Source organism: Rhinoderma darwinii, chromosome 1, assembly GCF_050947455.1.
Source record: "Rhinoderma darwinii isolate aRhiDar2 chromosome 1, aRhiDar2.hap1, whole genome shotgun sequence".
Classification (NCBI taxonomy): domain Eukaryota; kingdom Metazoa; phylum Chordata; class Amphibia; order Anura; family Rhinodermatidae; genus Rhinoderma; species Rhinoderma darwinii.
Genome location: NC_134687.1, coordinates 149,660,169 through 149,687,855, shown reverse-complemented (window position 1 = coordinate 149,687,855; position 27,687 = coordinate 149,660,169). Strand labels below are relative to the sequence as shown.

Genomic DNA, 27,687 nt, shown 5'->3' with positions numbered 1-27,687 from the left:
AAGGCGAGGTCAGGGAGGACAGAAACCTTCTATGGAGCAGGAGGGCAAAGAGTGGTCCTTATGTGTACATATATTACACGGATTCCAATTAACGTCAATGTTCCAGAGAAATAAATAGTGGGTAACTCCTTTCCCCCATTGATAACAGACGATTGATGAAGGTTGCTGCAATACTACCAGCTCCTCCAGATCAGCTCACTGTTGTGGCCAACGGACAAGGGTTGCCCAAAGTTGTTAACCTCTAAATAATGAAATGTCTTTTGTGTACCTAGTAATGTAGCACTGTATTCCTTATTAACTAAAGGATAAGACTCCTCAAATAATACTTTTTTTCTAAACTGCAGCATCCAATAGTGCTGTAAACAACCAGGTTTATATCGAATACGCAGGGTTCAGTTCTCCAAAATATAAAAGCTGGAAATTATGCACTTTCACAATAAAGTTGATGCCTGAAAATATCAAGTTGCCCGTGTTCAGCCTTTGTGAATGAGATCTTAATGTGCCCGTACACGTTAAACGAACATCGGCCGAACCAACTAAAATTGTCAAGACGGGTTGACCATCTAAGGTGTACGGGGTCTCCGGACCGCAGATGTTGAGGAAAAGAAGGATCAGGTATGTTGGGTTTCAACATGCCTGATCCTCTCTCACTGGTCATAAGCCGCTGCCAAAGGTGTCTGGTAGTGGCTTAATCCCCTCTACTCATTGGGTGCATGTGTATGTGGGTGTCGGGGAGGAATAGCTATCAGCTGATGGCTATCTACGATGTATCACCACCTGTTGCTGCTGACTTGGGGGAAGGGGGAAGTTGCTAAAGGCTGGCCTTTTCGTAAAATTGGCTGGGCAATTCGAAGGTATCAGGTCATTAGTGCTTTCTGTAAAGGCACAGGTTTTAAAATGCAAAACATATTTTAATAAAATTTTTAAAGATTTACTGGTTATAATAAACACCTGTACAGACAAAGAACAGGGCTTTTCCATACAGCTTCCATTAACCAGTAAGAAAACAGATATCAGCGGTCATAAAATAAGAATCCAATGAGGACCAGTGTCTGCATTTTTCACTTTGTAGCTACTTTGGCATATTCAAAGATTTAAAAAACATCACGTGAACTGTGAACTTTATTCCGAAGTACACGATGCAGTAATCCAGTATATGAGAGTGTGTAGAATGTTCTGAAGCCCTGTATTCATACTTTTGGACCATGCGTAGTTATGAGCCAGCAGCGGTTACAGCCCATGGACTATCACCACAGACTAGGACTGAATTACACAGTGTTTGGAAAATGTGAGATAACAGGAGAGATTGTCACAGTCTCAAAACATTTCTATTGTAATTAAGAGGAAAAAAAGAATTTAACTTCACTCACAGCCCATTAACGTTGCATCAGGTAATTCACGTGCGACATGTTGTATACATACCGCAGCTTTCTCAACCTGCTCTCTGTGCTTCTAGTAAGGTTGGTTGTCTCCTCTTTCCACTTGTAGCTTGCTTTCTGCTGAGCCATCAGAAGCTTCATTAATTCCTCAATAGACTTTCGATATCCGTCTTCCATTTCCTGTAACTGCACCTTGAAGCCTTGCTCCTTCACTGAAAATTCATGTGCCAAAGTGCTTAACTACAAGAATAAAAAACAAGCACTGACAAAGTGACACAGTCCTCACACAGAAAGAGATTTACCAGAATATCATATTTAAAAGGGTCCCTAGACAAAAGGCTGATGACAAGGTGTCCCCCCCCCCCTTGCTGGGACCCTCAAGGATCAGCTTTATTCTGTGGGGAAACCTGGCAGTAAGTGTTCAATTTTGCTGCAGCACCACCACAGGGGAAACAAAGGCATTACACACTGCCCATTCAGATCAATGAGCAATCCATGTAATTCAGGACAGATCCTCCAGGGCGAGCAAGGCTCTTTGTATCCACTCTCTTCTCTGGCTAAGAGATGAGGATCCTCAACAGAACACCACCTTTATTAACTCAAAGTTCACTCATAAGGTATATGAAAAGGTTTTTTTTTTCTAAACTTAGACAACCCCTTTAAAGAGCAATTCTACCCAAAATGTAACATTTATCTTTGGATGGAATCTCGACATAACATTCAAGTATTATTAAAGATCCACAGTGGGAAAGACCCAAGATTATTTTGTCAGCATTAAAGTTTTATTCATAGTTTTAAAACATTGCTGTATATGAAAACATTGTGGCCTAGTGAATAAATGCAAAACTTTTATTTAATCAGGTTGCATTATAAACTACAATAGTTTTCACTGCCCTTATGGAAAATATAGAGTATGACCAAAATATCATAAATGTTCAACCCAAAATGGTGTCCCATTGATAGTTAAAGCCCAACTGCACTCAAAACCTGGAAACTCAGGTTTGAGAGCAGTAATTTCCTGCTGAGCTAATATTTGCTGTCCCTGAACCGGTCTGAGACATCGACTTTGTGAACAAAACAGAATCTCCTACACCCGATCCTCCTGAGTGACTGCTGATATACTACCTGACAAAATAATTCTGCCTTGTTTCATTCATCAGTGGTAGTCTGTTGTAAAGTGAAGTTTATTTGCAGCCAACTTATTATTATTAATGATTCATTTTTCACATATAGCAAACTTTATTCTATTGGACAAATGTATCGTTAGGCAGCCATCCACTTAAAAGGGGTTTTCCAATAAGAGATAGGGACCCACTGAACCCTGTTCAGCCACTCTGTGTTGTGGCTGAAGGAGGTGAATTCCAACCATGAAAAAGGTTATTTGGTCGAAAATTATGAAAACAGCGTAGCTCGCTGAGCTACGCGGTTTCTGTAAGTCCCATGGAACTAAATGGTAGTTACGGAAACAGCGTAGCTCACATGCTATGCTGCATTCGTAACTGCCATTCACTACTATGGGAGTTACGGAAACAGCGTAGCTCAGTGAGCTACGCTGTTTGTCTTCATGGTCGGAAATCAGCCAGAACACAGAGAGGTAGAACGGGGTTTAGGGGGTAACTCCCGACCATATAACCAGGAAGTGGCCGGGAGGCAGCGATAGCAGACAAAGCTAGAATGGGGTTTACGTGGCCCCGTTCTAGAGATAGGCGCGGGTCCCAGAGGTGGGACCCGCATCTATCGGACACTTATGACATGTCCTGTGGATATATATACATACATATCTACAAACACACAAACACATTTGTGGTTTTCTATTTTTTACAAATTAGGCAGTTCGATTACCCCTTGATATCCTGATTTATATTTTTTCTTTCTAATAAAGGTTACAGGTGCAGAAATAGTCTGTTTTTTTTTATAGAAAAGCTGAAAAAGAGAGAAATACTTTTAATTTAATAAGATTACAATATGAAACAATCGCTCTCCAAAAGCTCCAAGTGTTTGCATAGTTTCATGTTCCTGCATTTGCCATCTGTCTGTTGAAGTAATTTGCATGGATACATTTGGCGAAACATTTTTACATTGTAATCTATAGAAAGTGCTCAGTTTCTATTTACTGTACTGCAATATACATAAATAAAACTTAGATTGGCCTTCTGAAACCAGAAATGTAAGGCTAAGTTCACATCTCGTTTTGTGCACATGTTTGTGGTATACGACGACGTATACGTTTTTAAAGTTACAAAAACGTATGCATTTGGAATATATGCTTACGTTTTTATACGTTTGTGTCCGTTCTTACTTATAAAAACGTATACTTTTTTTGTTCTTTAGCTAAATCATATAGTGTAAAGTCAAGATTTCCCATATAAGGTTACAAAAACGTAAACGTTTTACGTATGCAAACGTAGGGTTAATATTGCATACGTCGCCATTGACTTCAATACAAATAAAAACTTATACGTTTTGGAAAAGTACTGAAAAGCGTAGTAGACTATGCTTTTCAGGACATGGAAAAAAAACAAAAAAGGATACAACTTAAGCAAACAAAACGTAAGCACAAACTACACCATTAGGGCATGTGTCCGGACCATGGAAATCAACTGTGGTACGCTGTTTTGACACAGTTTTCTCATGTTAAAACGTGCACGTCAGACATAGAGTAAAAACGAGATGTGAACTTAGCCTAAGCAGTGTTTTCTCTCCATTTTTGTTTTTAAGAGGCTCTGTCACCACATTATAAGTGGCCTATCTCCTACATAAGGAGATAGGCGCTATAATGTAGATAACAGCAGTGCTTTTTATTTAATAAAACGATCTATTTTCACCACTTTATTAGCGATTTTAGATTTATGCTATTGAGTTGCTTAATGCCAAAGTGGGCGTATTTTTACTTTAGACCAAGTGGGCGTTGTACAGAGGAGTGTATGACGCTGACCAATCAGTGACCAATCAGCGTCATGCACTCCTCTCCATTCATTTAGGCAGCGCATAGGGATCGTTTTAGATCGCTATGTGCTGTCTTATACGAACACATTAACGATACTGAAGTGTTTAGACAGTGAATAGACATTCCACGGGATGTCTATTCACAATCCCTGCACTTTGTTACTGTTTCTGTGGTAGTTACAGCAGAGGAAGCGTAATCTCGCGAGATTACGCTGTAGATGACAGGTTACAACGAGATTATGCTTCCTCTGCTGTAACTACCACAGACAGAGTAACGAAGTGCAGAGATTGTGAATAGACATCACGTGGAATGTCTATTCACTGTCTAGCAGAAAAAGAATGGCGACAGCACACTGCGACACTAATGCCACCTAAACCACGAAATATAAATAAATATGCACTAAAGCTAAATCTACTTATAATAGGGAGGTTCTTAGTGCACATTTTGATCAAAAAGTGTTCGCCCACCTGCCACGACAAGGCAACCTCTATAAGGTGGGAACCTACGCTGCACATACACCAAGAACTATTCACTGTCTAAACACTTCAGTATCGTTAATGTGTTAGTATAAGACAGCATATAGTGATCTAACAGGATCCCTATGCGCTGAGTAAATGAATGAAGAGGAGTGCAGGACGCTGATTGGACAGCGTCATACACTCCTCTGTAGAACGCCCACTTGGTCTAAAGTAAAACCACACCCACTTGGGCATTAAGCAACTCATTAGCATAAATCTAAATTCGCTAATTAAGTGGTGAAAACAGAGCATTTTTTTAAAATAAAAAGCACTGCTGTCACCTACATTATAGCGCCGATCTCCTTATGTAGGAGATAGGGCACTTATAATGTGGTGACAGAGCCTCTTTAAACATAAAAAGTTGTTTTAGGGTGGGTAACGTTTGGATTTGCAGCTGTGACAAACTAAATCTGCCTATGCTATTGTTTCTTCCTAAAGTTTTACTGAGAGAGAAATGTATGAAATGGAAAACCGTAACTCCCTGGTTATCAAACAGCTCTTGGTATATTATACTGTAGATTATATTTTTCTACAAGTCATGTTTGTTTATTTCCTGTAGTGTAGATAGCGCCAGCATATTCCGCAGCGATATACATAGATTACCACCACTCACAGTCCCCACAGTCTAATTTTCCTATTTCACCACACTCTAGGGCCAATATTAGATCAGTATGTTTTTGGAGTGTGGGTGGAAACTGGAAAACCCGGAAGTAACCCACGCAAAATTGGGAAGAAAATACAAACTCTGTGCAGATATGGTCCTTGGTCCGGTTTCTAGCTTAGAGCAAAGCTGCTTTTTGAAAAATATGTTTGGGGTCCACATATTAATAGTTTTAGGTTTGAATAAATCAGCAAGCTATTTTATATGTGTTTATACTTGGACAACTAGATTTTTGCTGTAGGTTCTTTTATATAATTTAGGTTTTCCTCCTCTGTCGGCTCTCCTGGTTTTTAACCCCTTCCCTCTTTGGCCACTTTTGACCTTCCTGACAGAGCCTCATTTTTCAAATCTGACATGTTTCACTTTATGTGGTAATAACGTCGGAATGCTTTTACCTATCCAAGCGATTCGAAGACGGTTTTCTCGTGACACATTGAACTTTATGTTACTGTCAAAATTTTCTCGATACATTCAGTATTTACTTGTGAAAAACCGCAAAATTTTGCGAAAAATTGGAAAAATTTGCATTTTTCTAAATTTAAATGTATCTGCTTGTAAGACAGGCCGTTATACCACACAAATTTGTTGCTAATTAACATCCCCATATGTCTACTTTAGATTGGCATCGTTTTTTGAACAACCTTTTATTTTTCTAGGACGTTACAAGTCTTAGAACTTTAGCAGAAATTTCCCAAATTTTCTAGAAAATTTCAAAAGGCTATTTTTACAGGGTCCAGTTAAGTTGTGAGGTGGCTTTGAGGGCCTTACATATTATAAACCCCCAATAAGTCACCCCATTTTAAAAACTTCACCCCTCAAAGTATTTAAAACAGCATTTAGAAAGTTTCTTAACCCTTTAGACGTTTCACAGGAATTAAAGCAAAGTAGAGGTGAAATTGACAAATGCCCTTTTTTTTTTGCTGAAATTCATTTTGAAGCCATTTTTTTTTTGTAACACAAAAAGTTTTACCAAAAAAATGCAACTCAATATTTATTGCCAACATATGTCTCATGGGACTATAGAGTATATGGGCTAAGTCACCAGCAGGTGCGGTTTTTATTATTGAACTCCCCAGTAACAATAGAAACTCCAATCAATATTAAATAGAACACAAGAGAAAAAGGAGTCAGAAACTATTAAATAATATAAATTGCCAATGGCATAGAAAAATACAAATTTTATTGGACAGTACAAATAACATGATTAAAATTAGACTACAAATCAGAGGAAACTGTATATCTCCAATAGTTTAGGAGGGGAACTCGGGTCACAATAGTAAGACAAATAACAATACAGGCAGCAATTTCTATCAGTAATTCTGAGTAGTTGCAGTATAATAGATACAAAAAGAGCGAAGATAGGCTGCAAACATGCACAGTATTGCTACATATCACCAAAAGCAATATGTCTAATAGCAGGCAGTGAGGAGTGAACACAGTGGTAAACAGAGAGAGTCTCCGTAAAATCAAGCCTGTTATCTAAATCGACATAGAGTGTTTAAACTGAACCTATCTTAAGTGCAAAAAATAGGTGTATCGATAGGTATGCAGAGTAGTATTACAGGTATTAAGGTTGCAGGAAAATCAACGCTGGTACTGACCCATATGGTTCCACGGATGTAGTAACTCCCAGGTGTGGAGAGACACCAACGCGCGTTTCGCGAAATGCGCGTTGGGGTCTCTCCACACCTGGGAGTTACTACATCCGTGGAACCATATGGGTCAGTACCAGCGTTGATTTTCCTGCAACCTTAATACCTGTAATACTACTCTGCATACCTATCGATACACCTATTTTTTGCACTTAAGATAGGTTCAGTTTAAACACTATGTCGATTTAGATAACAGGCTTGATTTTACGGAGACTCTCTCTGTTTACCACTGTGTTCACTCCTCACTGCCTGCTATTAGACATATTGCTTTTGGTGATATGTAGCAATACTGTGCATGTTTGCAGCCTATCTTCGCTCTTTTTGTATCTATTATACTGCAACTACTCAGAATTACTGATAGAAATTGCTGCCTGTATTGTTATTTGTCTTACTATTGTGACCCGAGTTCCCCTCCTATACTATTGGAGATATACAGTTTCCTCTGATTTGTAGTCTAATTTTAATCATGTTATTTGTACTGTCCAATAAAATTTGTATTTTTCTATGCCATTGGCAATTTATATTATTTAATAGTTCAATATTTATTGCACAGATTATGCAGTTTTAGGAAATATCCCACATGTGGCCCTAGCATGCTAATGGAATGAAGCACCAGCCTCAGAAGCAAAGGAGCACCTAGTGGATTTTAGGCCTCCTTTTTATTAGAATATATTTTAGGCACCATGTCAGGTTTGAAGGGCTCTTGCGGTGCCAAAACAGTGGAAACCCCCCAAAAGTGACCCTATTTGGGAAACTACACCCCTCAAGGAAATTATCTAGAGGTATAGTGAGCATTTTGACCACACAGGTTTAGTGCAGAAATTATTGGAAGTAGGCCGTGAAAATTAAAATCTAATTTTTTTCAAAGAAAACGTTGGTTTAGCTAATTTTTCCTCCTTTCCACAAGGTCTAAAGGGGAAAAAGCACTGCAACATCTGTAACGCAATTTCTCCCGAGTAAAACAATACCCCACACGTGGTCATAAATGGCTGTTTGGACACACGGCAGGGCTTAGAAAGGAAAGAGAGTGCCATTTGGCTTTTGGTGCTGAAATTTAGCAGGAATAGTTTGCGGCGGCCATGTTGCATTTGCAAAGCCCCTGAGGGGACAAAACAGTGGAAACCCCCGAAAAGTGACCCCATTTTGGAAACTACACATTGAGAAAATTCTCTAGAGGTATAGTGAGCATTTTCACCCCACAGGTATTTCATAGAATTTATTAGAATTGGGCAGTGAAAATAAAAACAATCACTTTTCTTCAATAACACGTAGATTTAGCTCAAAATTTGTCATTTTCTCAACAAATAAAGGAAAAAAAGAACCCCAACATTTGTAAAGCAGTTTCTCCAGAGTATGGCAATACCCTATTTATGGTTATAAACGGCTGTTTGGGCACACAGTAGGGCTCAGAAGGGAAGGAGTGGCATTTAGATTTTGGAGTGTAAATTTTGCTGGATTGGTTTCTGGTCACTAAATCGTATTTGCAAAGCCCCAGTGGGAACAAAACAGTAGAAACCCCTGAGAAATGACCACATTTTAGAAACTACAACCTCAAGGTATTCACCTAGGGGTGCAGTGAGCATGTTAACCCCGCAGGTGTTTTGCAGAAATTGGTGTGCACTCGATGTTGCAGAGTGAAAATGGGATTTTTTTCCATAGATATGCCAATATGTGTTGCCCAGCTTGTGCCACCATGATAAGACAGCTCTCTAATTATTATGCTGTGTTTCCCGGTTTTAGAAACACCCTACATGTGGCCCTAACCTTTTGCCTGGACATTCGACCAGGCTCAGGAGTGAAAGAGTACCAGCTCGGATGTGAAATAATAAGAGAAACCCCTGAGAAGTGATCCCATTTTGGAAACTACACCCCTCAAGGCATTTATTAATGGGTGTGGTGAGCATTTTCACCCTACAGGTCTTTTCCATAAATGAATGCGCTGCGGATGGTGCAAGGTAAAAACTTCAATTTTTCCCTAGATATGCCATTTCAGTGGCAAATATGTAGTGCCCAGCTTGTGCCACTGCATACACACAGTCCACAAATTGTTAAAAGGGTTCTCCCGGGTATGGTGATGCCATATATGTGGAAGTAAACAGCTGTTTGGGCACGCTATAGGGTCCAGAGGGGAGGGATCGCCATTTGGCTTTTGGAGCGTAGATTTTGCTTGGTAGTAGTTCTGTTTGGAGTCTTACTGGTATTTCAGTTTATAATGTGGGGGTACATGTAAGCTGGGCAGAGTACATCAGGGGCATATTCAGGTGGTATAATAATGGAGTAAAAAAACCAAAAACAATAAAATAATCCATAGATGTGTGTTACGCTGTGAAGCAATCCTTTCTGCACAGGCCAGTGTCACACGGATATATGGTGTCCTTTCTTATACCCCTTTTGGTCCACACTCCTCCGCACCTTTTGCAGTTTGGGGACTTTTGCTAGGAAAGTGTTGTCCTGGTATAATACGGGCACCGTCGCTTCCAGCGGATATGTTTGGGCCCTCCCCTTCCTGGTTCCCTAATTTTAGGGCCTTGATAAATCGCCTCTTGAAACAGAAGAAATGTTCCCCTCGGACCTGCACAACTGCATATTTTTTCTTTCCTGGCTTATTGGAGCTTTAACTAATTTTATTTTTTCATAGACGTAGTGGGATGAGGGCTGTTTTTTTGCGAGATTAGCTGTAGTTTTTATTGGTACCATTTTGGGGTACATGTGACTTTTTGATCCTATTTTTTGGGAGGCCAGGTAACCAAAAAACTGCAATTCTGGCATAGTTTTTTAGGGTTTTTTTTTATACAGCGGTCACTATGCAATATAAATTACAAGTTAATTTTATTCTGCGGGTCAGTCCGATTCCGGCGATACCAAATTTATAGCACTTTTTTTTATGTTTTACAACTTTTTGCACAATAAAATTACTTTTGTAAAAAGAATTTATTTTTTCTGTCGCCAAGTTGTGAGAACCATAACATTTTAATTTTTTCTTTGACGACGCTGTATGAGGGCTTGTTTTTTGCGAGATGAGCTATAGATTTTTACGGCTTTTTTTACGCCGTTCACCGCGTGGAATAAATAACATCATATTTTTATAGTTAAGGCCGTTATGGTCGGGGCGATACCAAATATTTATGATTTATTTTTTCAATAATAAAGGACTTGATAAGGGAAAAGGGCGGTCATATTTTATTTTATTAATTGAAACTTTTATTATATGTTTTACAACTTTTTTTTTTTACACAATTTTTTACACTTTTCTTTAGTCTCACTAGGGGACTTGAAGGTCCAACAGTCCGATTTTTTTTTCTAATACATACCTATGTAGTGCAATGTATTAGATCTGTCAGTCATTCACGGACAGCAAGCCGATTAGGCTTCGACCCCTGGCGGAGCCTAAATCGGCTTCCGTAATGGCAGAGTAGGAGGCTATTGTTAGGCCTCCTGTTGCCATAGCAGCAATCGGCAGCCCTGATTGCATGGCAGGGCTACTGATCTGCTAGCAACCTCCAAGATGCAGCAATCACTTTCAATAGCTGCATCTAAGGGGTTAATGGTAAGGATTGGAGCTAGCTACAGTTACAGGTGGATGTCAGCTGTAACATACAGCTGACATCCAACGCTGATGACGCTGGCTCAGCTCCTGAGCCGGCTCCATCTTGCGGTCGGCTATGGAAGCCTTTTAGGCCCCGGCTCCGGGCAGGGCCTGAACTTCTTCCGTGCTAGTTAGACTGGAAGGCCAGTATTAGGCCTCTGGTTGCCATTGCAGCCACCGGAAACCTCGGCAATTTCATTGCTGGGGGGCCAATGAGCTGCAAACACCTTAAATGCAGCGATCACTTTTGACTGCTGCATTTAAGGGGTTAATGGCGGGATCTAAGCTAATTTCGGTCCCCGTCATTTCAGCTGTAATACACCGCTGACATCCGGCGATGATGGCACTGACTCCGCTTCTGAGCCGGTGCCATCCATTTGTCGCATGGATACGGCGAAATGCGGGAAGCACTAGCTTTCCATGACATATCCATAAGACAAATGTCGGGAAGGGGTTAAAGGGTTTTTCTCCACCATAGATGTCGGCATATCTCTTAGGTATACCATCACTTTCTCGTCAGCTCATAATAACACAGCCGGAGAACGAAAGTGCTGTGGCCCTATTTTTTAGACACCATACTGACTCAACCAAGTAAGGGCATTGTGTAGGAAAAAAATAATAATCAGGGGGTCACTGTGCTGGCTTATCGAAGCAATATGCAATCTCCGTCTATGCTGCCCCATAAAAAAAAAAAAAAAGAGAATAGAGACACATGAGAACAATGGAGACAAATAATGCATGAAAAGGAAAGTATTTTTTTTCCAGCAACACATCATGCTGGTCTATTGCTTTGTCATAATCAATTTAACAAAGGTCGATGTTATTTATCCCCTTCTCCGTCACAGATGAGTTTTTTGAGGAATATAAAATATTCAGTGTGTATACAACCTTATACTGAAAATTACCTGAAATGTGAGTTTTTGCTGTGCCTCTGTAGCAGACTTTTTCCATTCTTCCACATCTTTTCGTAATAGTTCATTTTTCTGCACTAGTTTCAGCCTTTCCTCACTCACAGAGCTACTCTCTTTTCTCTCAGACTCCAAAACCTCATTCAGCTTCAGAATCGTTTCACGGCATCTTGACAGCTCGTCTTCAGAACTAAAAATAACAACATATTTATACATAAACATTTTTTAGCAGCTAATTGCAAATAAGATATATTAATTTCTCTCAAGCTTTTAGACCAGGATCTCAGCCGTGGTTAGAAATCTGGGCTATATAACAACAGAAGTAGGCCCTGTTCACACTGAGGTTTTTCTTCCCCTGCCTGCAATTTCTTGCCATGGTTTGTGCAGCGTTTTTTGGCCGCGGCCATTGAGTGTTGCGCGCAAAAAAACGCCACGAAAAACGCTTTCTCTGCCTCCCATAGATTTCAGTGGGAGGTCAGAGATGGAACCGCGGGAGGAAAGAGCATGTAGCTTTTTTTTCCAGCTAGCGGCTAAAAGCATGAGCGGGGAAAAAACGCCTCCGCCACCCATTGAAATCAATGGAAGGCGGTTTCGGGCATTTTTTTTGGTGCGGATTACGACGTAATTTTCACTTCAAAATCAGCGCTAAAGAACTCTGTGTGAACAGGGCCTTAGGTAACAGAAAAGTCACAGGTTGATCTAGTCTGAACTTCTGTTTATATACACTATATGAACAAAAGTATTGGGACACCTACACATTACACCTACAGGAGCTTTTATGACATCCCACTCTAAATCCATAGGCATTAATATGGAGTATGTCCAATCTTTGCAGCTAAAACAGCTTCCACTCTTGTGGGAAGGCATTCTACAAGATTTTGAAGTGTGTCTGCGGGAATTTTTGCCCATTTATCCAAAAGAGCATTTGTGAGGTCAGACACTGATGTCGGAGGAAAGGGCCTGCTTCACAATCTACATTCTAGTTTATCACAAAGGTGTTAGATGGGGTTGAGGTCAGGACTCTATGTGGGATAGTCAAGTTCCTCCACACCAGACTCATCCAACTTTATAGACTTGCTTTGTGCACTGGGGCACAGTCATGCTGGAACAGAAAAGTGCCTTCCCCAAACTGTTCCCACAAAGTTGGAAGCTACAAAATGTATTGGTATGCTGAAGCATTAAGATTTCCCTTCACTGGAACTAAGGAGCCTAGGCCAACCCCAGATAACGTTCTGTTATTCACCAAAAGAAGACTAGCCCATCAGACAGAGAAGAGAAGCGTGATTCATTACACCACAGAACACGTTTCCACTGCTCCAAAGTTCGGTGGCAGCATGCTTTATACCACTCCATCCGACACTTGACGTACTTGGTGATGTAAGGCTTGCATGCAGATGCTCGGCCATGGAAACCCATGGCATGGAGCTCTCTGACACAGTTTTTGTGTAAATGCCAGTGGATGTTTGGAACTCTGCAGTGATTCAGTCAGTAGAGGGTTGGCGACTTTTATGCACTATGTGCCTCAGCACCCCACGACCCCACTAACTTTACGTGGTCTGCCACTTCATAGTGGAGTTGCTGTAAATCCTAAACACTTCCATCCTATTTCAGTACCATGTTGGAATTCGGTGAACAGCTAGAATGATCCATTCGCTCACAAACGTTTGTAAAGACAGACTAAATGGCTAGGTGCTTGATATTATACACCTGTGGTAATGGAACTGAATGAAACACCTGAATTGAATGATTAAGTGGTGTCCCAATACTTTTGTCCATATAGTGTATTTGTCAAATGTATTCATTGCCACATGGATCTATCAGCTAAATAATGTTCTATACAGTCTTCAAATGACCTTCTCTCTTTCTTGGTCTTCATACAGTTAACGGGAAGGTGTCACAATTTTTTTTTTTTATAGATTATTGCATTTAGTATGTCATTAAAATAAATTTTATTTATTTGTGTTTTTGTGTTGTACTTTTTTCTTTCTTTTACTGCTCTATGGGGGCTGCCATTTTTTTTTCATCTCTATATGTGTCGATTAACATACAGAGATTGAATACGGCACTTACATCCCCATAGAGAATGCGAACGGGAGCCGTTCCATTCACTATAGCGTACGCCGTCTGTGTGGTAAAAAAATAATAATGCTGTTCAGGCCTATCTGGTTCTATGTGAAAAGCAATTGCCCCCTTGGCTATCAAATCAACCAGTTAACCAAATTCAATTGACAATTGGGTTGAATTTCACTAGCCACACCGAGGCAGGATTACTGCTGGACCTGTTGAATCTAAACATCATCTAAATAGAACCTGTCTGGCAACGTGAAGCAGACTAGAAGCTCTCAAAAAGCAGCAAATGATGCCACTTTCTAAAGAAAATCAAATATAGATGTGAAACCAAGTCACTGAAATCTACCAGCCTAGAAAGGGTTACAAAGCCATTGCTAAGGCTCTGGGATACCAGCGAACTATTGCGAGAGTCATTATCCCCAAATGAAGAAATTTTGCAACAGTGGTGAAGCTTCACAGGAGTGACTGGCCTACCAAAAATTAAATCAAGAGCGCATCGACGACTCATCCTGGAGGCCACAAATGAACCCAGACGAACATCTAAAAAACTGTCGGTGTCGCTTGCCTCAGTTAAGGTCAATCTACACAATTCCACAATAAGAGTATATTTACATGCTTAACAAAATACAGCTGAAAATACGGAGCTGTTTTCAAGGGAAAACAGCTCCTGATTTTCAGCCGTTTTTTAATCAAAGTAGCGTTTTTTGCTGCGTTTTTTTATGGCCGTTTTTGGAGCTGTTTTTTCTATTGAGTCAATGAAAAACGGCTCCAAAAAACGGCTCAAGAAGTGACATGCACTTCTTTTCACGGGGGCGTCTTTTTACGCGCCATTATTTGAAAATGAGCCATAAAATAACGCCCTATTGGAACAGAACGCCGTATTTCCTATTGAAATCAATGGGCAAATGTTTGTAGGCGTTCTGCTTCCGATTTATCAGCCGTTTTTTGGGATGTTTACGGCCCGAAAATCGGCAGGAAATAGCCCGTGTGTACATACCCTTAGAAAGACACTGGGCAAAAATGGCATCCATGAGAGAGTTGCAAACCACTGCTGATCAAAAAGAATACAAAGACTCATGTCACATTTGATAAAAAACATCTAAATTACTCCAAAGACTTTTGGGATAATATTCTGTGGACTGAAGAGTCAAAGGTGAAACTTTTTGGAAGACATGGGTTTTGTTACATCAGACGTAAAGTTAACACCGCATTCCACCATAAGAACATCTTACCAACAGTCAAACATGGTGGTGGTAGTGTGATGGTCTGCAACTGGTTTTCTTCTGCAGGACCTGGACAACTTGGCAGAATTGATGGAACCATGAATTCTGCTCTCTATCAGAGAATATTAAAGGAGACTGTCCGCCAATCAGTTTGTGACCTAAAGCACAAGCGCAGTTGGGTTATAACGCAAGACAATGATTTTAAGCAGGGCCTGTCACATGGCGAAGAGTCATATCGTCATCAAAGGCGGCTGTGCAACTAGACTTCCGATGCCCCGGCAGCGCTATAAAAATATATGTCAATCTCAGAATCAGCGCGATGGGATACCGTAATGTATATTAGTGAGAGTACTCACATACTGCAGCGAGTACACCGGTAATAATTTTTGATCGCCACATAACACCTTTAATGCTTCAGCATACCAAGACATTTTGGACAATTGTTTGCTTCCAACTTTGTGGGGACAGTTTGGGGAAGGACCTTTTGTTCCCCCAAAACAAGGTCCATGAAGACATGGTTGGGGGAGTTTGGTGTGGAGGAACTTGACTGGCCCACACAGAACCCGGACCTTAACCCCATCGAACCCCTTTGGGATAAACTGGAAAGGAGATTGGGAGACAGGTCCTCTCATCCAACATCAGTGTCTGATCTCACAAATGCTCGTCTGGATGAATGAGTAAAAATTCCCACAGACACACTCCAAAATCTTATAGAAAGCCTTTTCATTAGAGTGAAAGCTGTTTTAGGACCATCTACATATTAATGCCTATGGATTTAGAAGAGGATGTCAGAAAAGCTCCTGTAGGTGTAAAGCGTATTATATATGGTGATGGATAGCTAGGTAGACCTCCTATGAGGTGCCATTTCTGAATACAAACCTACACTTTTCACTAGAGGGCAGCCGGACAAAAAAAAAAAAAAAAGGAAATATAAATGCTATCTATATGAATAAGAGTGAAGACAATTGTCATTTTATACAGCCATCAAACCAGAGGATATTTATTTTATAAAAGTTTAAATCTTGCTGAGAAACCCATTGCATCATTACATTATATATTTTCTTTCAGTGTGCACACTTTTAGAAGACAAAATGCAGGGTGAAGCTATTCTCCCAAATGCCACAGATCAGCAGGCTGTGATCTATGTGTTCTACCTAGAAATAACGTGCTAATCAAAAGTGACTGCGGGTGAAGTCAGAATATAATATTGTCATCTTGCACTTACTAATTCAGGACATGGAACAATAGCTTAAAGTGTGTGAGATTTCATTTGCATCAGATCCGAACAGTAGAGCTCTTTAGGTAGTCTGAATCCAGAAAGAAAAATATGCCCTTTGGAGAATTACAATTGTAACTGTAATCACAACTTTTCAGAAAAAGGTATTACATATAGATTTATGCAGCTGAAAGCTAAAAGTGTTCATAAAAAAAAACTAGAGTATAAAAAATGGAAAGATAGAATCACATAAAAAGGGATAGCAGCCATAAAAAAGAAAGCTGGAAGTTATGGGCTAATAATATTTTTCTTCTATGACAAAACACATTACTTTCAGTAAATAAAATATTACAGGGTACGGAGATTGTGGAAGAGGACGGTTTACTAAGATCTCAATGCACTAAGTAAATGTATAGGAGATCCCATAAAGACAACGAGACTATAGAGATCAAAGAACATGTGAAGCACATCATATCCGTCTGCTTCCTGAGGGAAGCGCAGTGGGGCTGGCATTTTAAGTGCTTTCCTAAAATATAAACCGCACTCTTGACACTTTTCAACACCAAAGTTTCATTCAAATAAGCCATGGCTACATGAGGTATCATTATACAGTCACAGCAGTTTTACTCAAAGTTTCTGAATATCCTGCTGAAGTCTAAAGATTATATTTGATAATGGAAAAAAGTACCAAACGGTCTAGGTTCAAAATTAGTCTCTCTAATTTCCATAATGTCGAGGTCTCCTCAAGGGTCTACCTTGAAACACAATTCAAGAGTTTAACTATAGGACTATCCTTCATAAAAGTTGAGTAACTTTGCAAATATGTTGCATCACTTATCTTGTGCTAATCCTAAATTACAGCCTTCGTTATAATCCAGAGCTGCATTCACAATTCAGATGGCTGTTGCTGGAAACAGTCAGCAAACTTATCATCGGACACCCCTTAACATCTTAGTTGAGCTCATATAAAGCAGTGGGACCGTTTTATTATTATATCAGATGTGGACTATAATGAAATGTATTTATTAAGATAGGCAACAACACGCTGATCCCCGTGGATTTATTGAACTAAACTTGGCTCCCGATGTAGTCGTGAGGAACCGGTCTTACTCAACTTCTAATGTCGATTTATTCTAAATGTAAACTTTAAAAACTGCGTGTGAAGAAGATGATTTAAGATGGACTAACAACTGCTAAACGGTTAAAGAATGGTCAAACCATATCAAAGTTCCCCCAGAAAAATGTGGCCTTGTCGTCAAGGTATTTGATAAACTGGGCGTAAAAGATAACATTTGGCATTAGAAATCGATTGTTAAGAAAATAATAAAAGTTATAAAAAAAAAGGAAAATTGGTTGCAATGAAAATAAAAAAGTAAAAAAAAAAGAAACTGGTTGCTATGGCCAAAAAGGTATTTTTTTCTTATCTCAGAAAGTTTTGATACATAAGGGCCACACAGACTAAAGTGAATCAAATACGCGACCATGTATTTCTCTATACTTCTGTCTTTACGGCTATCCTGAGAATTTACAAACGCCAGTCCCCTGCTCTCATGCGTTCTCTATGCACACTAAACAAAGAAAAAAAACCTCTTAAAACTCTTTATAGAGCCTACAAATCCATCAGAAAACTAAAAACAAATACAACACCTGAAGGATTGATGTTTCTTAAAAAATGAAAATATCATAGCTGTTCAGCGTTGATGGTAGAAACACCTTTCTTTATTGATGGTAGATGAAACTAGTTTACCAGAACTTTGAACATAAGTGACCAAACATGGTGCCTGAAATGGGCTCATGGCGCCAGTTTATAGTGGATTCTATGGGATGTTCACTTTATGACAATATATTGTTTGGATGTGAAGCAATAAATAAACATTTTATTGGTTCATGCAAGAATATTAAAATGACCTGGGCACTATGGGGAGAGGTGAGAGCTAATGCAAGTACATAAGTACATCCCGTGTGCCGTATTCATAAAGGGCTTCCTCCAATTCTCCTGCCACAAGGTAAGAGGGGGCTATGGCCGCACCAAGTGCAACTGATTTACTAAAGTTTTCAACCACTTTTCTATTCTGAAAAGTAGTTTCTTTAGAACTAACTTATGATTAAAAGGGTGATCGGTACCATGGACATTATAAGGAAAAAAGAAAACCATCAAATATACAGAGACTGGTGTTGGCATAATCATTCTGTGATTTTAGGAATATAAACACACATGGACTGAAATAAATCACAGCAACGCAGATGGTGCCTCACAAGAACCATATGAGAAGAATAAAAAAAAAAAAAGTGCACCCTGTAACTGCAATTTTACCAAATTGGAGAATTTACAGCTGCCATTTTAAAGACGTGTCTTTTATGCGGAAAGCACAGTAGAATAAATGGCCAACAATGTGTGGTCTCATCTCATAATGATGTACAATTCCCCACAGAACGCTAATCTACATAGTCATCTTGGAAACCTTCAGCAGCACTTGACTTTCCCCAGATATAATTGATGGTTAAAAAGCTTTGCTCACTTTAGCTCCAGTTGTTTCATTTTCTTTTGCGCGGCACTCAGACTTATCTTGAGGTCATCTTTTGTGCATTCTGCCATCAGGCATCGCTGCTGTAGTTCCTCCAGCTTCCTAGAATCTTTCTCATTTCCCCGGCCTTCTCGATACACCTGCAAAAAGAGATTGGATCATGTTGGCAATAGATTACTATGAAGAATTGAAATGTAGTCACTGGATAAAAGCCAAGTCACAAAGTCAAAAGCAAAAAGAAACTTCATACATAGCGTATCAAAGAAGAAATTTGTCTTAGCGTGTGTCATTTTATGTGTTTTGTTACTATAATGTATAAATCATTTCATAGGAGCCTAAACGTTATGTAAAACATCAACTTGTAAAAATAAATGTTACTACTTAAAAACAAGGGGAATTGCTTTGCCTCAGAAAATGTTTTATATACTCAGTGCTGCAATTTAGTCCCCAGTGCTGAAGTTCTTGATCTGCTCAGGATCAACGATGTGAAGGGTGAAAAGGTTTGTTTAAAGGGACACTCCGGCCCATAAATAATAAATATTACACCTGACCTAGTAGGAGCATGAGACTGTTTTGCGGGTGTTTCTTGTAGTGTAAGTTTCCCATTTGCCACATACAAGAGGCTCTACTATTACTGGGTTGGTAGCAGCAGTTGTCATAACCACCCCCCCCCCCCTGACATCGGTCAGTGCTTTACAGCGATTGGTTGAACACCTATGTAATGCTCAGCCCCATTGGGCCCACAGGAAATTTAGACAACAAGGAACATTTGCAAAACAGTTTCTTTTGTGGAAAAATTACATCAAGATGAATGGGGAATTTATTAGGACTGGCATTTCATACGCCAGTATAATAGGAAACAAGCTGGAGTACAACCTGACAAATTTATTAAGAGGCCTTGTCTATTATAAAACCATCACATCTTCGGCTGTTTCTGCGCCACTGAGTGAAATCTATGGTAGTAAGGAGCTATAATTTATGCCAGTTTCTGATGATAGTAAATGTGTTGGCAACAGTGACCACACCCCCTTCCAGTAAGCTCCACGCACTTAATTTTGTAACGTGGCAAGTTCACATTTTTGTGACTTTTTTTTTTAGCCGTTTGTAACTCTTCTATGCCAGTGGCGTAGAATCGCTGATAAAACCGACCATTAGTGGAATTTAAAATATAAGGGGTGTATTTAACAATTATTAATTTTTCAACAATTCATTCACTTTTTGAAGTACGTTTGTTCATGGCAGTATGATATGTTCATGTAGATCACATCAATGGGTGATTGTATACAAAACATAGCACCCAAACCCGTATTCCCCAATCAATCACTCTCCTCACAGTCCCCAAGATCAGTGCTCAGGGATGCATAGATTAGGAATTTAGAGCAGGTCTAGAAAAAAAAAGGAACTTGTATAAAACTAAAATCCTTTTCTTTACCTTCTCTAACTCTTCCTCTGCTGCTCGCTTGTCTCTTAGGGCACGATCAGTTAGGCTTTGCTTCTCAGCACATTCCTTTGCAAAAAAAAAAAAAAAAGTGAGCATCATTTCCATGAGAAGTATTACATTCTGTATAACAAACACTTTTAGTGGATCTATAGTGCAGGAGGAGTTTGGTTATTTTTTTTGTGGGTAAAAAACATGGTGGTGGCTGCCTGCTATCTGGCTCTACTATGTTGATTCTCCTTAATGCACAAGATCGAATATGGGACACTACATGTCCCATTTGGTTGCTCTAGTTCATCTGCTGTTTATTGTCAGCTTGAAGGCAGAGTATTCCTAAAGTCAGCCATATACATAATATAATGATCAGTCACAATGCAGCCAATAAATTGTCCGTGTGGTCATTCATACGACCGATCCCACCAGTAACCGAAGAATCTAAAATAGCCGATCAGGGTGTCTGTTTAAAAAAATTAAAAATGACTCCCTGTGGCAAATGATCGACCAAAATTTTCGAACCTCGCGAATCTTAGGAGTCTGCCATTAGCTATCCCAAATGACTGTTCGCGTTAATTTCTCAAACAGTGGTGGGCCGAAAGCAACCATTTTGGTTGACTTATTTCATGTGCATGGCCAACTTAACTATGCTATAGGGCTTGATAAATTCTAGTTGAATAACAGCATCCCAAATTAGGAAGGGTCTTAAATGTGGTACAATTTAACACCCCAATATTAGATAACCAATGCTCTAACTGGCAGCTGAATGTCGGGTCTCCAGCAGTCAGGGACTGCTGGGGACCCTGAGGAGAGGATAGAAGCCGTTTTGTTGCTTCTGTATTCTCCAATCTATTTTACACAGCGCTCAATGAGTGCGGTGTATAGGAATTGAGGAAGCGGCCGCGCCACTGTCTCTATTGGTCCCGGTGACTGGTCACATGATCGCCGGGTACCATTAGTGACAGACTGCTGCTGGGTCTTACTAGACCCAGCACAGCCCTATTAGTCATAATAGTCACTATGAGAGGACTGATTTCCCCTGTAACTGGGGCTGCTGTGCAGCTCCAGTTACAGTGGAGAAAGATGGTGTAAGGCCTCATGCACACGACCGTAAAAACTCCCGTTATTACGGGTCGTAATAACGACCCCTAATAACGGGCTCATAGACTTCTATTGGCGACGGGTGCCTTCCCGTTTTCTCACGGGAAGGTGCCCGTGCCGTTGAAAAAGATAGAACATGTCCTATTTCAGGCCGTAATAACGGCACGGACAGTCCATAGAAGTCTATGGAGCTCTCGTAATGACGGGTGGCTACATGTGTGCACCCGTCATTACGGCAGCGTTGCTAAGCAACGTCAGTAAATAGTCACTGTCCAGGGAGCTGAAAGAGTTAACTGATCGGCAGTAACTCTTTCAGAACCCTGGACAGTGACTACCGATCTGTATAAACCTGTAAAAAATAAAAATAAAAGACGTTCATACTTACCGACAACTTCCTGCTTCCTCCAGTCCGGTCTCCCGCCCGTTGCCTTGGTGACGCGTCTCTCTCGACATCCGGCCCGACGTCCTGGATGACGTTTCAGGCCATGTGACCGCTGCAGCCAATCACAGGTCAATCACAGGCTGCAGCGGTCACATGGACTGCCGCGTCATCCAGGGATGTCGGGCTGGATGTGAAGAGAGGGACGCGTCACCAAGACAACGGCCGGGTAAGTATGAATTTCTTTAACTTTTATTACAGAAAGGGCTGTCCCTTCTCTCTATCCTGCACTGATAGAGAGAAGGGCTGCCGATTAGTGCAGTGCTATTTTGCCGCCAAAAACTTGCTCGTAAATACGGGTGGAATACGTGTGACACCGGACCCATATTTACGAGCACGGGTTCGTAAATACTGGTGCAAAACGGGTGGAATACGTGTGACACCGGACCCGTATTTACGCCAGTATTTACGGGTGGGAAAAAATACGGTCGTGTGCATGAGGCCTAAGAAAGAAGAAAAATATATAAAGTCCCCCAAAGGTCTTTTCTGACCTTCGAGGGACAGACCATAGTAATAAAAAAATAAAAGTAAAGTAAAGTGCAAAAAAATTAACAATATATATATACACATAAAATACCCACCCCAAAAAAAACGTCCCCCCCACCAATCATTGTTGTAACGCTAGCCCTGACTCAATTACCCTAATATAGATATGTAATATATTAAAATTTACGGTTGACAATGACGATCACAAATAACAGGTGTATTTTAGGGTAAAACTATGTTACGGAAAAAATATCGCAAAAATCACGTCGCTAGCCCGAGAAATAAAAAAGTTATAGCCATTTAACTAATGCGTGCTAAAACTGGCTAAACTGTGTCTGGTCCTGAAGGCTCAAAATAGCCCGGTCCTGAACTGGTTAAAGTAGCTAGTGCATGACAGCTGTTAAATAAATAAACCCATAAATGAAAAGACACTGATAAGTAAAGCGGCAGATTTTACAGAATCTTTATCGCATTGCTGCTATATATATTAATATTTGTATTGTATCTTTATTAACTCCTTCCCACCAGATGATGTACATATATAGATATACTGTATACGTCATAGCTCCATTGCCCGTGCCATCACTTGCGGATGCCAGCAGTATTATACAGTCAACACCTCGCTACGGGAGAATTCTGATCCCAGCCATTTAACTCCTCAATAGTGACCGCAACATCTAAGTGGTTAGACATAGGTAGGGGGCTCTACATAGTATTGCTGCACGACCATGACTATAAAATTATGACGTTAATTACCAAGTAAACGGTGTAAAAAAACAAAACAAAAAAAACCATGCCAGAATTGATGTTTTTAGTTCACCCTCGCCTCCAATAAAACAGAATAAGTGATTAAAACGGTGCCAATGAAAAAGTCAACTCAACACGCAAAAGACAAGCCCTCACACTGCTCCAAGTGTATGGTTCTCAGTGCATACTTATTCTACAGTTCACTACAAATTCATCCCATTCAAGTGAATGGGATGTAGCTGTAATACCAGGAACAGCCACTACTAAACGTTTAGAGCTGTGCAGTACAGAGCTGTGTAAACAATGAAGGGAACGTGGCGCTCACTGCAACACCTTCAAATGGCGGATCATCGGGGGTGCGGAGTGTCAAACCCCCCACAAATCTAATAATAATGGCCTATCCTAAGTATAGATCATCAAGAAGCGATTAACCCCTTTGTTAATCACATCCTATTTTTATGCATAGGCTTATAACTTTTTTTTATCAGACAGTGCAAATTACATATACAGTCGGAAATAAATGGATTTCAAGAGATCAACTCAAAACGCTGAGAAAGGCAACAGCAGAGCATTCTCTGGATTTTCAAAGCAATATAAAAAGTCAATGATTTGCTAAGTAAATAGAACGGGTTGTGTTATCTTAGCTGAAGAAAATATGACTCTGCATTATTTGCTACTACAAATGCGATCGTCTTTCCTTGTAGTATGAGCTCCTTATTAACAACCAATAAAACTTCATGTCCATAGTTAATGGCTTTAATTCAAGTTTCTTTTTTAATCACATAGCATTTTGGAAGCTGAAAGAAAATGATCTTGCGGAATCCTTAACAGCCTTGCTGTATTCACACTATAGTAGATGGAAAAAAAAACACACATTCATCCATAGATCTTACCGCCATTTTCCAAATTATCCCTTAAGTGTTAAATGCTACTATTTGCATTTAATGAGCAGAAAATGGTACCGAATTATAAGGACATAGACTATAGAATCATTCCGCTTGCATTGAAGTGGACTATGCCATCATTCGGAAAAAACATAATGTACCGTTAATCACACTTCACTTCAAAAGGAAATTTGGCAATTTAAAAAATAATTTTTAGGATTTGAAATTCAACTCTATGAAAGTGCTGCAATAGAAAATCAGTTATTACTAGACACAAGTTAGAAAACATTTACATACTGAAAAGTAACATTTCGGGGGAAAAGCTTTAGTTTAAAGCAACCATGCCGCTGTGTGTATGCTGCATCTTCTTGCTTAACAATTAAATGTACTGTATAGATTTAATGAAATACAGAAAACCAAGGTTCACATCTAGAACGCAGGTACATACCCTTTGTAGCAATGAGATCTCGCTGGTCAACTGTGAAATCTTTACATTATACAGCTTTTTGGCAAGATCTACCTGAAATAGAAAGTTGCACGCATCATGCATATATAAGCAACGCCAGATGAATAAACTAATAATACACAGGGAAGACATGATCAATACACTGAATATTAAACGGAGGGGCAAGATGCCATCAAAAATAGAAGTAGATTTGCGTAGTATGGCCAACACAGTGCAATATTGGATTGGCATGATATAGAAAAATTTATCATTTCTAATATTGTTTTTTTTTACACCTTAAAGGCTATGTAAACCTTTGATGGGCATTATTATTATTATTTTTTTTAAATAAACCGATCAGTGTGTTTGGTGTAACTTTATAATTAGTCTTTATTAAAAATGTGTTTTACTTGTTTAGATTCAGCTGCTTTATATTCTGTATACAGAGAAGCTGTATGTAGCGCTAAATCCTGCTCCCGTCAGGTCAGCGGCACTGACTGGTTCAGTGAAAGCGGGTCCTGCGTGTCTCTAACACGCAGGATCCATCTGTTATCTATCACATCAAAGTTATGAACTTGGATATAAATCGATTACAGATGGATCCTGCGTGTCAGTCCGCGGGACTGACAGATTCAGGTCACAGCGAAAGATACAGCTGCTCTGTATAAAGAGGACAGAGCAGCTGAATCTGAAAAAGTAAAACAAATTATTAATAAAAACAAATCAAAGTTACACGAAACACACTGACTGACCTGTTTATTTATCAAAAATAAATTTTAAAAAATGCCCATCAAAGGTTTACATAGCCTTTAACCTCATCCCTTCTCATGCTTCTCCCAATTTCATAAAAATGACATCAAGTCAAGCGGTAGATCCATCCCACCCCTCCTGACATGATGAGGAACAACATGGGCACAGCACCAGGTAACTCCTCCTACCTCTAATTTGATGCCCTGTTGAATGCGGCCATGATATTATATACTGTATAGTATCGGGGCAGCAGTCTCTGTATAGTATATATAGCTGGCAGCTGTGCTATTATTTTTATTATGTAATGTGTATATAGCATATACGGACAGCTGCACCAGTTCTATTTGCTATATAGTAACAAGACAGCAGGGTGTAAGTTCTAGGATAGGCTACAATGTACGTTACAACAGTTGTCCCTGCAATGAATTTACTTATTTGCATATTTTCTCTAAGAAGCAGCTTACATATCTCTAAAGTCCATTTTGTTGTTTAACAGAAGCATTTCTGGTTGTGTACGAAGAAACGTTTTTTTCCCTAAGTTTAAGCCCAGATAAAAAGCATTAAAAAGGATTATATTATGGAAAAAAAAAAAAAAGCAAAAGAAGACACTACATAAACAGAACAGACAATGGTTTTCTTAATACTAAAAATAAGAACTTCATATACAGTTTTCAATGTTATAAGTCTTATCTACTGGATATACTCGTAGGAGATTTTTATATATATATACACATACACACACATACATATACACACACACATACATACTAGTCCTTCTCAATGTATACAACGTATGTATCTGTATAGATTAAAACAAATAACGGATCTACTTCTATTTCTGTGGGTATATTAATCCACTTAATTTGCTGCATGGAGGAGTTCTATTCATCTTTAGTGGAAGTATCGGCAAGATGGGTGGTCTTCTAAAATTGCCAAGTATTACATGGGCCGCGGACTTTGGTCTATCTATAAAATGTTTGACCACTGAAAGCAGTGAAAGAGTTTTATAGAAAAGCAGGAAAAAAAAAGGACAGTCTGTCGAACGCACACAATATTAAACACATTAGCAGGAAATTGGGTCTATTTCCAATGACTCTGTAAAAGAAATGGTGCATCTAATAATATATGTTTAATCCAGGCTTCTAAACCACATATCATTAGTCTATTATAGGCTACATCTACTATGTGGTACCTTGTGTGCGACATGTAAAGAATTATTACTTTGACTAGATAGATCACCTACTGTATTTACATTGATTATTTCCTTTCATAGTGCTGATCAGAATATCATTATGTTCGGAAAATGGAGTTCTGAGTAAATTCAACTAACGCAGATATTATTTAAACCAGGGAATGCCAATAAATCCTAGAAGGTTGCGAAGAACCTTCTGCAGTTAGAATTTTTTGTGCCACAAAATCATCAATTTAAGGGCAGAACGTCATTAACTTTCTCACATGCAAATTTTCGCACAGTTACTGGGAGTGCAGAGGTTACAGAGGCACCTAGGCCATGGTTGCGGAGTGATAAAAAAAAAAGTCCCCTCTGCATACATAACGTGAGAGCAGGAGTGCTATAAGTAGCAGTGTAAAGGTGTGAGGACATTACATGGTAATTGAACAATAATGTAGCAAAGCTGGACAGAGCTAAGGGTTGTCAAGGATTAGAAAAACATGGCTGCTTTCTTCCAAAAACAGTGCCACACCTGTCCATAGGTTATGTGTGGTATTGCGGCTGATCTCCATTCACGTAAATGGAGCGGAGCAGCAATTCCAGACAAAACTGATGGACTGGTGTGGTGCTGGTTTCTGAAAGTAAGTAGCCATGTTTTTCTAATCCTGTACAACCCCTTTAACTTTACAGGACGTTCAGATTGTGTGAGGGTTCTGCTAAACCCAAGTTACGTGATCATAATGATAACTGACTAGTGTGAATGAAGGAGGTGGTCAATTGTAAAGTAAAATTATAGCATTGATTTTCATTGACTGTGCCGTAAGAAAAAAAACGTAATCAGCGGCACAATTGGCAGATGTAAGTGATGTGGCATAGAGGCGTTTCCTCCCCACTAGCAGCAAAACTGGTCCAGATGGAAAAATCAGATCATCGTTCCATGACTGTTCAAATCACCGATTGTTGGTTGTAGGCGTAAAACGGTTTCATGTGAAAGGGTCTTAACATATTATATTCAACATACTTCTCACACACACACTGCGGTTACTTAAAGAGACTCTGTCACCACATTATAAGTGCCCTGTCTCCTACATAAGGAGATGGGCGCTGTAATTTAGGTGACAGTAATGATTTTTATTTAAAAAAACGATCTATTTTCACAAAGTTAGGAGCGATTTAAGTTTATGATAAAGAGCTTTCTTAATGCCCAAGTGGGCGTACTTTTACTTTCGACCAAGTGGGCGTTGTACAGAGGAGTGCATGACGCTGACCAATCGGCATCATGCACTCCTCTCCATTCATTTACACTGCACTAGCGATATAGTTATATCGCTATGTGCAGCCTCATACACAAACCCTAACATTACTACAGTGTCCTGAAAATGAATACACATGACCATCCAGCCTGGACGTCATGTGTACTCAGAATCCTGACACTTCTGACTCTTTTTTGTGAGATTCCAGCAACGGATACGAAATCTCGCGAGATCTCGGAGCTAAACGAGATTTGGTTTCACTTGCCGGAATCTCACAGAAAAGATTCAGAAGTG

At 39.6% G+C, this 27,687-nt stretch overlaps 1 protein-coding gene across 2 annotated transcripts in view; it reads right to left on the bottom strand.

Annotated features, from left to right (window-relative positions):
* SCLT1 (sodium channel and clathrin linker 1) overlaps positions 1-27,687 on the bottom strand; it is a 188,538-nt gene that overhangs the window by 18,896 nt on the left and 141,955 nt on the right. For both annotated transcript variants that reach the window (XM_075860446.1, XM_075860445.1), the window contains exons 16-20: positions 24,223-24,294; positions 20,118-20,192; positions 18,680-18,825; positions 11,649-11,841; positions 1,423-1,619 (exon numbers count right to left, since the gene is read on the bottom strand). In XM_075860446.1, the coding sequence (XP_075716561.1) occupies positions 1,423-1,619; positions 11,649-11,841; positions 18,680-18,825; positions 20,118-20,192; positions 24,223-24,294 (683 nt within the window). The remainder of the gene's footprint in view (positions 1-1,422; positions 1,620-11,648; positions 11,842-18,679; positions 18,826-20,117; positions 20,193-24,222; positions 24,295-27,687) is intronic.